Below are 13,623 nucleotides of genomic sequence, written 5' to 3' on the forward strand. Positions count from 1 at the left end.
GCGCTCGTTATTATCGCCGGTTATTTATTTTAACGAAAATAACTCGTTTTCGTTAACGTTTAAACCGTCCTCGTTATCAAAAAATAGCGAATAATATTAAAACCTCGGCCGTTTATTTCGTATTGGGTCCGCGGTTTTAAGTAAGCTAAGCTTTTTACGCCGCTCGAAAATTTTCGACCTTTCGACCTGACTTATTTTTAAAGGTACGCTTAAACTATTTAGTCGACGCTATAATAAAACCCGGCGGCGTTTTTTCCTTACCGAAAAAATTAATAAACGGCTCGGCGTTTATATTATATTTAAATTTTATATAATAAAAGCCGCTTCGCTATTTACTATTTTCGTACCCGCCGGCGAAATAACCGAAAAATTAATATCGGTATAATAAGCGTAAATATAGCAAATATAAGTGTAACAAGTGTAAGTATAGCAGGCGTAAGTGTAGCAAGCGTAAATATAATAGGCGTAAATATAATAGGTGTAAATATAATAAGCGTAAATATCGAAAAAATAAATATATTAATTAGAAAAACTATAAAAAATACGGCCGTAAGTTCATTAAGCGTAAACATTTTTATTACAACGTAATTTAATTAAAGGTTTTTTTTTAACTTAAAAATTACGGGTAAAGCCGCGGCCGCCGAAACTTTATTACCGTAAAAGCTTTTTTTTAAATAGCGACTTCGATCCTACCCTTAAGCTCTTTAAGTCCGCCTCGAGCTCGGGGTTCTCTAATAATTACAACTATTATTTTATATCCTGTCGGAACTATTTATTTAGCTTATACGAGGCCGTAAACTTATAAAACTACTCGGCGTTAATTATAATAGTATTAATAACTATAAACAAAATAATACCGTTTAAAAAAAAACGAGAAAAATATAATAACGGAGAGGTCGGTTTTATTAAAAATAGGCACTTATTTTTAACGAGCTATAAAACTATTTATTTTAAATAAAGTATATTCGCGTTACGTAAATAAGTAATATAATTACTATTTTTCCCGCTATAAGCGTTTATTTCCGATAGTTATTTATAGCGACTTTCTTTTTTCGTACGTCGTTATAAAATTATTTAAATAAAAAAAAGCTAATAAACTTAAGACTTTTTCGACGAGAATTACTTTTTTAGTTTCGGTTCGCGATACGGACTTTATTAGAACTAGGGTTCCGGCCTTTTTCGAATTAAAACCGCTTAGTATAATTTAATTATAAGCTTATAAACTATATAAGTAAGCTTTATAAGTATAATAATAAGCCTTTTTTAAACCTTTAAAACTTCGGTGTAATTTTTTAAACTTCGTCGTATTATTTTTTTTATTATTTTAAATAGATTACTAATTAGTTTAACCGTTTTAAAGAAACCTTTTTTTTTTATTATATTATTTCCGCGCTTCGTTTTTTTATACTTTTTAGTATAAATCCGATAAAACGAAGTAAGGAATTAAAAAAGATTATATAATAACGGTAACGATAAAGCCGTTAAATTATTTAAAAAATTAATCTTATTACGCACGCCCGGCGCGCCGTATAAAATTAACGTTAAAAAGCGAGCCGAGCTCGGCGACGAGTAGCTTTAGTTAATATAAACGTTATTTTCCTTACGAACGATTTAATTCGGGAACGAAATCCCTAGGCCCTATTCCACCGGCCGTTCTTCGTGAACGTATGCCCATTTGGCGTAGGGTACGCGTCGCGCACGGGCCCGTTCCCGTAGGACGGCTTCACGTAGGACGGCGCGCGTCGATTGGCGCGCGCGCACCCCGGGGGGGGCCCACGTGGGGTTGGGGTTGGGGCGGCGTGGTCGAGCTGGTGTGGTTCTTTTTCTTCGGCTTGGTTCATTGGGAAAGAAAAAAAACAAAAAAAACAAAAACAAAACAACGACAACAAGAACAAAGCCAGAAAAAAAAAAAAAAAAAAAAACGACATGGCGACCCCGAATGGAGACAACAGTAACGACGACGACGACGACGACGACGACGACGACGACGGCGCGCAGGCGGCGGTCGCCTTCGACCGGCCCCGAGGGGTCGTGCTCTGCCTCTTGTGCGGCGTGGGCGTGGGCGCGGCGGCGGCGCACTTCCGCAACCGGCACCGGTTCACGGGCGCGCGGCTCCAGCGGGTGCTGGCGCGATGCGGGTCGGTCGAGGGCGGCGCGCGCGATCCCGCGACGGTCGCGCTCCCAGCGGACGGGGGCGCGGCGGTCGAAGGGCTCGCGCGGCTCGCCGGCTACGCGTGCGCGCGGGATGGGTGCGCGTACCGGACGGTAAACTACAACAACATGCGGCACCACGCCCGAAAGGCGCCGCACGCCGACGCGGCGGACGGGCGTACGAGTCCCGGCTGGACGCGGGTCACGCTGCAGTCGTATACGCCGGGGCGGCACGCGCGGTATTGGATTGTCGCCGCCGACGACGACGACGACGACGACGATAACGACGACGACGACGAAGAGAAACAGGACGGCGAAGGCAGCGGCGAACCGGGCGACGGCTGGGAGCAAATGCTCGCGGCGTACAGCACGCAGCTAGCCGCCGAGGAAGCGGCGCAACGCCGTGTCGCCGAAGCGCCCGCGGGACTCGACGGCGACTCGGTCTGGGTGCGCGAGATGGGCTGGGCGCGGCACCTAGCCGGGAAGGACCTCGTGGCGCTGTACGAGGCGAGCGCTGGCCCGGTTTCGCGGGCGGTTCGGGCGAAACTACGCGACCGCGGCGCGCGGGCGGAGCAGGCGCGGCTGGCGCGGCTCGCGGGCGCGTTCGACGGCGAGGTGGCGCGGTCGCTCGAGCGGGTGGCGTGGGTCCCGCACGAGACGCTTCGCTGGCTCGAGAGCATCGACCCGAGCAAGCCGGCGGGCCGGCCGTTCCGCGCGAAGGAACACGCCGACACGATGACCCGGTACCGGGGGTACTGGCAGCGTTATCTCTGCTACTGCGTGCGGGCGCACGGGCTCGGGCGCCAAGAGGCGGAGGCGCAGCGGGGGGTCCGATTCGCGGACCGGCAGTGGGACGCGTTGGCCGACGTCGTCGACGCGCTCGAGGAGGAAGAGGAGAAGGAGGAGGAAGACGACGCCGCCGACGGCGAAGGCCGGGACGCGCGGGGGCTGTTGGGCCGCGCCGTTTTCCAGTTCTGCGTTTACTCGCTTCAGCAGAAACTCGGGGGCCGGATTTTCGAGAGCCCGCTGCTGCACTTCGCCGCCGTACTCGGGATCGACGTCGAGCGGCGGGCGTGGCGGGCGGCGAAGAACTACACGAACCAGCTCGCGGGGCTGCTCTGGTGCGGGCGGGTGTTGCTGCTCGAGGCGGCGTTCGAAGGCCAGCCGGACGACGCCGAGGCGGTTGACGTCGACGCCGTCGAGCACTTTAAGCAGGAGCACCGGGCGTGGCTCGCGGACGGCTCGCACACGCCGGTCAGCACGATCGTGCGCTGGATGGCGTACGGGAAAGGGTTCCGCCGGCAGGAGGGCGGGACGTCGGCGGTGCGGTGGGAAACGGGGCCGGAGAAGGAGATCTTGTACTACTTCGGCCAGCGGATCCGGCTCGGGGCGTTCCGGCAGGGGGCGTGCGCCGTCGTCGACGAGGCCGAGGCGCTGTTGGGCGAGCTTTGCTTCGGCGGCTGGGGCGCGCTGGCGGCCTCGCTGGATCTCGCACGCGTCGTCGATACCGTGATGTTCGAAGGGGCCGGCCGGTCGTTTGCGACGCACGAGGCGAACCGCTGGCTGCGGCCGGGCCACGCGCGGCTGGCCGAGCTCGCGCGCGCGGCGTTGTGGGACGGCAAGCGACGGCGGTGGCGGAACGGACCGGTACGGGAGTGGCTCGGCCGGCTCCAGGCCTTCCGGCGCGCCCACCTCGTGAACACGCACGTTTGGGGCGGACAGCCCGGCCGCGGCCCGGAGATCATGACGCTGCGGCACGGCGATACGCAGCAGCTGCTCCGGAACGTCTTCGTACTCGACGGGGAAGTTATGCTCGTGACGGACCGCGATAAGAACAAGGCGATCCGGGGCATCGGCCGGAAGGTGGCGCGGTTTCTGCCGGCGCGCCTCGGCAAGATGATGGTCGCGTACGTCGTCTGGCTGCTCCCGTTCGAGCGGTTCGTGGAGACGCAACCCGGCGTGCAGGGGGCGGCGCCGGCGCTCGCCCCGCTACTCTGGAGGGACGGGCGGGTGGGGGCGTGGCAGACGGCCGAGCTCAGCAAGCAGCTCGTGCGCGTGACGGGCCAGCACGTGGGGGTCGAGCTGTCGGTGGCCGATTACCGGCACGTGGCGATCGAGCTGGGGCGGACGGTCCGCGGGCTCGTCGTGCGGCAGCTCGAGGTCGATCTCGCCGGCGACGACGACCGGGGCGGCGACGGGGCGACGGTCGAGGACGCGGCCACGGGGGAGGCACGCAAAGGGGCGCGGTTCGAATCGGTATGGGATCTGCAGGCCACGCACGGCAGCGCGGTAGCGCGGCAGCACTACGCCGTCGACGTCCGGTTCCCGAACCAGCTCCAGCCGCAGATGGTAGCGAACTTCCGCGAAATCAGCCGGCTCTGGCACCGCTACCTCGAACACGGCAATAACGGCGTCGATTTTCACGGCAAGAACGGCGTCGATTCTCACGGCGGCCACGGCGAGGAAGCCCCGAAAAAGCGACGTCGCAGCACGCACGAGCAAGCGGACGAAGATCCTATTACGGCCACGACGCCGGCGGCGAAGCGGTCCGAACCTACGCCCGACCCCGCGGCCGAACGGCGGCAACAAAAAGCCGACGGCGCGCTTAAAACGCTACTAGGCAACGGGGCGCGTTGGCGGTCGGCGGAGCAGGAAGACGCGGCTCGTCGGGTGCTAGCGCTAAAAGGAAACGCCGTGTTAATCGTTGTGCTCCCTACCGGTGCGGGCAAGAGCGTACTATTTTTGTTGCCGGCGGTACCCGCTATGCACGCGGGGGTAAGTCTCGTCGTCGTCCCGTTTACCGCGCTGATTAACGACCTCGTGCGGCGCGCAACGGACGCCGGGCTAGACTGCTTACATTGGCAGCCGGCCGAGGTCGAAGGGCGCGACGAACAAGCCCGGGTCGCGCGGCTCGTCGTCGTAAGCGCCGACGTCGCGACGAGCAGCGAGTTTCTCGCGTACGCGGACAGCTTACGCGCGAGGCGGCTGCTTCGGCGTATTTTCGTCGACGAGTGCCATACCGTGCTGATGGACGCCGCGTACCGGCCGCGGCTCGAAGAGCTCCGGGAGCTCCACCGGTTCGACTGCCCCGTGGTGCTGCTCACGGCGACGCTGCCGGTGCGGCTCGAACGCGCGTTCCGGCAGGCGATGCTAGCTGAGGAGGCCGCGATCGTACGGGCGCCGACGACGAAGCGGAACATCCGATACCGCGTTACGACGGTTACGCCGGGCCCGACGGCGGTCGAGGACGAGGTAGTACGTACCGTGATCCGGCTACAGCGCCGCTGGCGGGACGACGAAAAGGGGGTGATATACTGCCGAACCCAGCAAGCGTGTGAGGCGTTAGCGGACAAGGTCGGCTGCGCGTTTTACCACAGCGGCGTGGACGAGGCAACGCGGCAGGCGCGGCTCGAGGCGTGGATACAAAGGAAGGCCGACAACCACTGGATCGCGGCTACGACAGGGCTAGGGACGGGGGTCGACGTCCAGGGGATCGTGGCGGTGGTACACGCGGGGCTACCGTACGGGCTAGTCGACTTCGCGCAGCAAACGGGCCGGGGCGGGCGGCGGGAGGGCGAGACGGTCGATTCGGTCGTCGTTTGGGACGGGCGGGCGGCGTGGCAAGCCCCGCAGAGCAGCGACGTCGAGCAGCTCAACCGGCAGGCGATGACGTGGTTCGTACAGAGCGTTGACTGCCGGCGGGTAGGGCTGGGGACGTTTCTCGACGGGCAGGGCCTAGACTGCGCGGGGGTTCGAGGAGACGCGTGCGACCGTTGCGAACGTCAAGGACAGGGTCCGGGTCAGGGCCCGGGCCTAAGTCTAAGTGAGGGCCGGCTCCAGCGGTGGTACCGGCAGAAGTACGAGGCCGACCGGGTATTACAACGTTGGCTAGACGAGGTACGGGGAGGGAAATGCCCGGTCTGTTTTATAAAGTGGCAACAACGAGGACGGCCGGCCGAGCTTAAAAAAAATCTCGCACGCATTTACGTCGTGCCGTACGATCCCGGCGGCCGCGTATAGCGCGTGGCGAGAGAAGCTGCGATTCGGCGAGTATAGCTGCTGTTACCGCTGTGGGCTACCGCAGGCGTGGTGTACAGGAGCGGAGGGCGAAGGGGTGGCCGGGGGCGGGTGTCCGTGGATCGACACGGTGCTCCCGGTAGCGATGCTCGTCGGGACGAGCCAGTCGCTACAGAGGCTGGTACGAGAAGCGTTCGATATAGACGCGAGCGACGAAGCGTATACCGGGTGGCTTTGCCGAACGCGGCGGGTAGACGGGGTAGTTGCTACGAACGCTTTCGCGACGTGGCGAGCGATTATATTGTCGTGTTTTTTAGCCTTTATTTTTCGAGTTTTATTTTTTTCTTAGCCCGGTTCGATGAATTGCTTTCGTATTAACCTTGTGTACTCGTTGTTGAGAGCGAAATCTAGAGCTTTTATGTCGTTGATGTTAGCTTTTTTGCGGTCTTAATCCTGGTCCTAGCCGTGGTGGTCCTGGTGGTCCTGGTGGTCCTGGTCCTGGTTGTTCCAGGGTAGGTACAGGGTAGCTCCAAGGTAGGTACAGGGTAGCTACAGGGTAGCTATAAGGTAGCTTTAGTATTTTATGGTGGTCCTAATTGTGTTAATTTAATTCTTAGATAAACATAAGTGGTGTCATTCTGTCCGGAGTTGTCTGTTCCACGGACTCGGGCTATAAGCTCGTTGATGTTAGCCGTCGTGGTCTCGGCCGTGGTGGTCCTGGTGGTGGTGGTCCTGGTGGTGGTGGTCCTAATTGTTCCAAGGTAGCTCTAGGGTAGCTATAGGGTAGCTCTGATATTTTATAGTAGTCCTGGTCCTAGTAGTCCTAGTTATATAAAATCTACGATTTTTATGCCGTTGCTCCGTTTAACGTTCGCTCGAGGGCGATATCCTTTCTAACGATGGATCTTGGAATACGGGTTTGAGTCGGCCTTTGGGTTTAAAACGGCGCGGTGGTCCTGGCCGTGGTGGTCCTGGTTGTTCCAGGGTAGGTACAGGGTAGCTACAGGGTAGCTTAAATCTTTTATGGTGGTCTTATTCTTAATGGTTCTAGTTGAGTTTCTTTTTATCTTAGCCCGGTTCGATGTATTCTTCTCGTATCGACTTTGTTAACTCGTTGTCGAGAGTGAAATCTACGGCTTTCATGTTGTTGATGTTGGCCTTTTTGCGGTCCTGGTCCTGGTGGTGATGGTGGTCCTGGTCCTGGTGGTCCTGGTCCTGGTGGTCCTGGTGGTGTTAGTCCTGGTGGTCCTGGTGGTGGTGGTTTTAGTTGCTCTAGGGTAGCTACAGGGTAACTAAAGGGTAGCTACAAGGTAGCTTTAATATTTTATGGTGGTCCTAATTGTGTTAATTTCATTTTTAGATAAACATGAGTGGTGTCATTCTGTCCGGAGTTGTCTGTTCCACGGACTCGTGTTGTAAGCTCGTGGATGTTGACCTTTTTGTAGTCCTGGCCGTGGTGGTCCTGGCCGTGGTGGCCTTGGCCGTAGTGGCCTTGGCCGTGGTTGTTTTAGTTGCTCCAGGGTAGCTACAGGGTAGCTACAGGGTAGCTCTAGTATTTTATAGTGGTCCTGGTAGTGGTAGTCCTGGTGGTGGAAACGAACCATGAGAACTAACTTACCTCTCAATAATATAAAACGCAATGGGTATTGCGAGTGGAGTATTAAATAGGACAGAAAAGGCGTGGTGATCGTGGTGCCAATTGCGTAAGGAGCGGATTAATAGCCCTAGCCGTGGTGGTCTTAATCGCTTTAGTGTAGCTATAGGGTAGCTATATAGTAGTTTAAGTATTTTATGGTGGTCTTAATTGTGTTAATTTAATTCTTAAATAAACATAAGTGGTGTTATTCTGTCCGGAGTTGTCTGTTCCACGGACTCGGGCTGTAAGCTCGTTAATATTAGCCGTGGTGGTCCTAGTGGTGGTGGTCCTAGCTATAAATAGAGAATAAACGTCGGCTAAAGTTGCGAAACTGAATAATACATCTAAAACTCGGTCAGCATTACATTCCTACAATCCAGGTACCTAAGTGTGGTGATATATAAATGTTAAGGTGGCCGTGGTGGTCCTGGCCGTGGTGGTCCTGGCCGTGGTGGTCCTGGCCGTGGTGGTAGTGGCGATAGAAACGAACTATAAGAACTAACTTACCTCTTAACAATGTAAAACGCAGTGGGTATTGCGAGTAGAGTATTAAATAGGATAGAAAAGGCGTGGTGATCGTGGTGCCAATTGCGTAAAAAGCGGATTGAGGGCTACGACAGTTCCCTACCGAAGTTTATGAGTTTGTGTGGTACATGAAATTATTTTGGCGAAGGCTCCATTAAGCTTAAAGTCTATTGGATAAAGCTTATGTAAAAGGCGAAGGTAGTTGTAACTTTACCTAGGCTACCTCGGCAGGAGAGCTGTGTACAGGTTCACGATGCGATTCGAGCGCAAGGTCCTGTATACGGTAGGAAGACGGAGATGCGTGGTGATGAGAGGAGTGTTGCTCTAAATGAAGGAGGAGAGCCCGGTGACTCCCTAGGCCCTAGGCCCTATTCCACCGGCCGTTCTTCGTGAACGTATGCCCATTTGGCGTAGGGTACGCGTCGCGCACGGGCCCGTTCCCGTAGGACGGCTTCACGTAGGACGGCGCGCGTCGATTGGCGCGCGCACGCCCCCGGGGGGGCCCACGTGGGGTTGGGGTTGGGGCGGCGTGGTCGAGCTGGTGTGGTTCTTTTTCTTCGGCTTGGTTCATTGGGAAAGAAAAAAAACAAAAAAAACAAAAACAAAACAACGACAACAAGAACAAAGCCAGAAAAAAAAAAAAAAAAAAAAACGACATGGCGACCCCGAATGGAGACAACAGTAACGACGACGACGACGACGACGACGACGACGACGACGGCGCGCAGGCGGCGGTCGCCTTCGACCGGCCCCGAGGGGTCGTGCTCTGCCTCTTGTGCGGCGTGGGCGTGGGCGCGGCGGCGGCGCACTTCCGCAACCGGCACCGGTTCACGGGCGCGCGGCTCCAGCGGGTGCTGGCGCGATGCGGGTCGGTCGAGGGCGGCGCGCGCGATCCCGCGACGGTCGCGCTCCCAGCGGACGGGGGCGCGGCGGTCGAAGGGCTCGCGCGGCTCGCCGGCTACGCGTGCGCGCGGGATGGGTGCGCGTACCGGACGGTAAACTACAACAACATGCGGCACCACGCCCGAAAGGCGCCGCACGCCGACGCGGCGGACGGGCGTACGAGTCCCGGCTGGACGCGGGTCACGCTGCAGTCGTATACGCCGGGGCGGCACGCGCGGTATTGGATTGTCGCCGCCGACGACGACGACGACGACGACGATAACGACGACGACGACGAAGAGAAACAGGACGGCGAAGGCAGCGGCGAACCGGGCGACGGCTGGGAGCAAATGCTCGCGGCGTACAGCACGCAGCTAGCCGCCGAGGAAGCGGCGCAACGCCGTGTCGCCGAAGCGCCCGCGGGACTCGACGGCGACTCGGTCTGGGTGCGCGAGATGGGCTGGGCGCGGCACCTAGCCGGGAAGGACCTCGTGGCGCTGTACGAGGCGAGCGCTGGCCCGGTTTCGCGGGCGGTTCGGGCGAAACTACGCGACCGCGGCGCGCGGGCGGAGCAGGCGCGGCTGGCGCGGCTCGCGGGCGCGTTCGACGGCGAGGTGGCGCGGTCGCTCGAGCGGGTGGCGTGGGTCCCGCACGAGACGCTTCGCTGGCTCGAGAGCATCGACCCGAGCAAGCCGGCGGGCCGGCCGTTCCGCGCGAAGGAACACGCCGACACGATGACCCGGTACCGGGGGTACTGGCAGCGTTATCTCTGCTACTGCGTGCGGGCGCACGGGCTCGGGCGCCAAGAGGCGGAGGCGCAGCGGGGGGTCCGATTCGCGGACCGGCAGTGGGACGCGTTGGCCGACGTCGTCGACGCGCTCGAGGAGGAAGAGGAGAAGGAGGAGGAAGACGACGCCGCCGACGGCGAAGGCCGGGACGCGCGGGGGCTGTTGGGCCGCGCCGTTTTCCAGTTCTGCGTTTACTCGCTTCAGCAGAAACTCGGGGGCCGGATTTTCGAGAGCCCGCTGCTGCACTTCGCCGCCGTACTCGGGATCGACGTCGAGCGGCGGGCGTGGCGGGCGGCGAAGAACTACACGAACCAGCTCGCGGGGCTGCTCTGGTGCGGGCGGGTGTTGCTGCTCGAGGCGGCGTTCGAAGGCCAGCCGGACGACGCCGAGGCGGTTGACGTCGACGCCGTCGAGCACTTTAAGCAGGAGCACCGGGCGTGGCTCGCGGACGGCTCGCACACGCCGGTCAGCACGATCGTGCGCTGGATGGCGTACGGGAAAGGGTTCCGCCGGCAGGAGGGCGGGACGTCGGCGGTGCGGTGGGAAACGGGGCCGGAGAAGGAGATCTTGTACTACTTCGGCCAGCGGATCCGGCTCGGGGCGTTCCGGCAGGGGGCGTGCGCCGTCGTCGACGAGGCCGAGGCGCTGTTGGGCGAGCTTTGCTTCGGCGGCTGGGGCGCGCTGGCGGCCTCGCTGGATCTCGCACGCGTCGTCGATACCGTGATGTTCGAAGGGGCCGGCCGGTCGTTTGCGACGCACGAGGCGAACCGCTGGCTGCGGCCGGGCCACGCGCGGCTGGCCGAGCTCGCGCGCGCGGCGTTGTGGGACGGCAAGCGACGGCGGTGGCGGAACGGACCGGTACGGGAGTGGCTCGGCCGGCTCCAGGCCTTCCGGCGCGCCCACCTCGTGAACACGCACGTTTGGGGCGGACAGCCCGGCCGCGGCCCGGAGATCATGACGCTGCGGCACGGCGATACGCAGCAGCTGCTCCGGAACGTCTTCGTACTCGACGGGGAAGTTATGCTCGTGACGGACCGCGATAAGAACAAGGCGATCCGGGGCATCGGCCGGAAGGTGGCGCGGTTTCTGCCGGCGCGCCTCGGCAAGATGATGGTCGCGTACGTCGTCTGGCTGCTCCCGTTCGAGCGGTTCGTGGAGACGCAACCCGGCGTGCAGGGGGCGGCGCCGGCGCTCGCCCCGCTACTCTGGAGGGACGGGCGGGTGGGGGGCGTGGCAGACGGCCGAGCTCAGCAAGCAGCTCGTGCGCGTGACGGGCCAGCACGTGGGGGTCGAGCTGTCGGTGGCCGATTACCGGCACGTGGCGATCGAGCTGGGGCGGACGGTCCGCGGGCTCGTCGTGCGGCAGCTCGAGGTCGATCTCGCCGGCGACGACGACCGGGGCGGCGACGGGGCGACGGTCGAGGACGCGGCCACGGGGAGGCACGCAAAGGGGCGCGGTTCGAATCGGTATGGGATCTGCAGGCCACGCACGGCAGCGCGGTAGCGCGGCAGCACTACGCCGTCGACGTCCGGTTCCCGAACCAGCTCCAGCCGCAGATGGTAGCGAACTTCCGCGAAATCAGCCGGCTCTGGCACCGCTACCTCGAACACGGCAATAACGGCGTCGATTTTCACGGCAAGAACGGCGTCGATTCTCACGGCGGCCACGGCGAGGAAGCCCCGAAAAAGCGACGTCGCAGCACGCACGAGCAAGCGGACGAAGATCCTATTACGGCCACGACGCCGGCGGCGAAGCGGTCCGAACCTACGCCCGACCCCGCGGCCGAACGGCGGCAACAAAAAGCCGACGGCGCGCTTAAAACGCTACTAGGCAACGGGGCGCGTTGGCGGTCGGCGGAGCAGGAAGACGCGGCTCGTCGGGTGCTAGCGCTAAAAGGAAACGCCGTGTTAATCGTTGTGCTCCCTACCGGTGCGGGCAAGAGCGTACTATTTTGTTGCCGGCGGTACCCGCTATGCACGCGGGGGTAAGTCTCGTCGTCGTCCCGTTTACCGCGCTGATTAACGACCTCGTGCGGCGCGCAACGGACGCCGGGCTAGACTGCTTACATTGGCAGCCGGCCGAGGTCGAAGGGCGCGACGAACAAGCCCGGGTCGCGCGGCTCGTCGTCGTAAGCGCCGACGTCGCGACGAGCAGCGAGTTTCTCGCGTACGCGGACAGCTTACGCGCGAGGCGGCTGCTTCGGCGTATTTTCGTCGACGAGTGCCATACCGTGCTGATGGACGCCGCGTACCGGCCGCGGCTCGAAGAGCTCCGGGAGCTCCACCGGTTCGACTGCCCCGTGGTGCTGCTCACGGCGACGCTGCCGGTGCGGCTCGAACGCGCGTTCCGGCAGGCGATGCTAGCTGAGGAGGCCGCGATCGTACGGGCGCCGACGACGAAGCGGAACATCCGATACCGCGTTACGACGGTTACGCCGGGCCCGACGGCGGTCGAGGACGAGGTAGTACGTACCGTGATCCGGCTACAGCGCCGCTGGCGGGACGACGAAAAGGGGGTGATATACTGCCGAACCCAGCAAGCGTGTGAGGCGTTAGCGGACAAGGTCGGCTGCGCGTTTTACCACAGCGGCGTGGACGAGGCAACGCGGCAGGCGCGGCTCGAGGCGTGGATACAAAGGAAGGCCGACAACCACTGGATCGCGGCTACGACAGGGCTAGGGACGGGGGTCGACGTCCAGGGGATCGTGGCGGTGGTACACGCGGGGCTACCGTACGGGCTAGTCGACTTCGCGCAGCAAACGGGCCGGGGCGGGCGGCGGGAGGGCGAGACGGTCGATTCGGTCGTCGTTTGGGACGGGCGGGCGGCGTGGCAAGCCCCGCAGAGCAGCGACGTCGAGCAGCTCAACCGGCAGGCGATGACGTGGTTCGTACAGAGCGTTGACTGCCGGCGGGTAGGGCTGGGGACGTTTCTCGACGGGCAGGGCCTAGACTGCGCGGGGGTTCGAGGAGACGCGTGCGACCGTTGCGAACGTCAAGGACAGGGTCCGGGTCAGGGCCCGGGCCTAAGTCTAAGTGAGGGCCGGCTCCAGCGGTGGTACCGGCAGAAGTACGAGGCCGACCGGGTATTACAACGTTGGCTAGACGAGGTACGGGGAGGGAAATGCCCGGTCTGTTTTATAAAGTGGCAACAACGAGGACGGCCGGCCGAGCTTAAAAAAAATCTCGCACGCATTTACGTCGTGCCGTACGATCCCGGCGGCCGCGTATAGCGCGTGGCGAGAGAAGCTGCGATTCGGCGAGTATAGCTGCTGTTACCGCTGTGGGCTACCGCAGGCGTGGTGTACAGGAGCGGAGGGCGAAGGGGTGGCCGGGGGCGGGTGTCCGTGGATCGACACGGTGCTCCCGGTAGCGATGCTCGTCGGGACGAGCCAGTCGCTACAGAGGCTGGTACGAGAAGCGTTCGATATAGACGCGAGCGACGAAGCGTATACCGGGTGGCTTTGCCGAACGCGGCGGGTAGACGGGGTAGTTGCTACGAACGCTTTCGCGACGTGGCGAGCGATTATATTGTCGTGTTTTTAGCCTTTATTTTTCGAGTTTTATTTTTTTCTTAGCCCGGTTCGATGAATTGCTTTCGTATTAACCTTGTGTACTCGTTGTTGA

The 13,623-nt window shown here is 59.9% G+C and overlaps 3 protein-coding genes across 3 annotated transcripts; 2 read left to right on the forward strand and 1 right to left on the reverse strand.

Moving 5' to 3' along the window:
• Window positions 1-1,926: 1,926 nt before the first annotated feature.
• PG986_010305 (uncharacterized protein) lies at window positions 1,927-6,171 on the forward strand (the record flags this gene model as incomplete). The annotated part of the gene is made up of 1 exon (XM_066846527.1): window positions 1,927-6,171. The coding sequence occupies one exon, from the start codon at window positions 1,927-1,929 to the stop codon at window positions 6,169-6,171; it is 4,245 nt and encodes a 1,414-aa protein (XP_066698925.1).
• Window positions 6,172-7,236: 1,065 nt separating this feature from the next.
• Window positions 7,237-7,772, reverse strand: PG986_010306 (uncharacterized protein; the record flags this gene model as incomplete). The annotated part of the gene is made up of 3 exons (XM_066846528.1): window positions 7,237-7,392; window positions 7,577-7,659; window positions 7,709-7,772. The coding sequence occupies 3 exons, from the start codon at window positions 7,770-7,772 to the stop codon at window positions 7,237-7,239; spliced, it is 303 nt and encodes a 100-aa protein (XP_066698926.1).
• A 1,213-nt stretch (window positions 7,773-8,985) lies between these two features.
• Window positions 8,986-13,229, forward strand: PG986_010307 (uncharacterized protein; the record flags this gene model as incomplete). Its single annotated transcript, XM_066846529.1, has 4 exons — window positions 8,986-11,117; window positions 11,176-11,466; window positions 11,583-11,943; window positions 12,075-13,229. 4 exons carry the CDS (start codon window positions 8,986-8,988, stop codon window positions 13,227-13,229), a joined length of 3,939 nt encoding a protein of 1,312 aa, XP_066698927.1.
• Window positions 13,230-13,623: the final 394 nt, after the last annotated feature.

This window comes from Apiospora aurea, assembly GCF_038362705.1.
Source record: "Apiospora aurea strain CBS 24483 chromosome Unknown utg000006l_segment0_segment0, whole genome shotgun sequence".
Taxonomy (NCBI): Eukaryota; Fungi; Ascomycota; class Sordariomycetes; order Amphisphaeriales; family Apiosporaceae; genus Apiospora; species Apiospora aurea.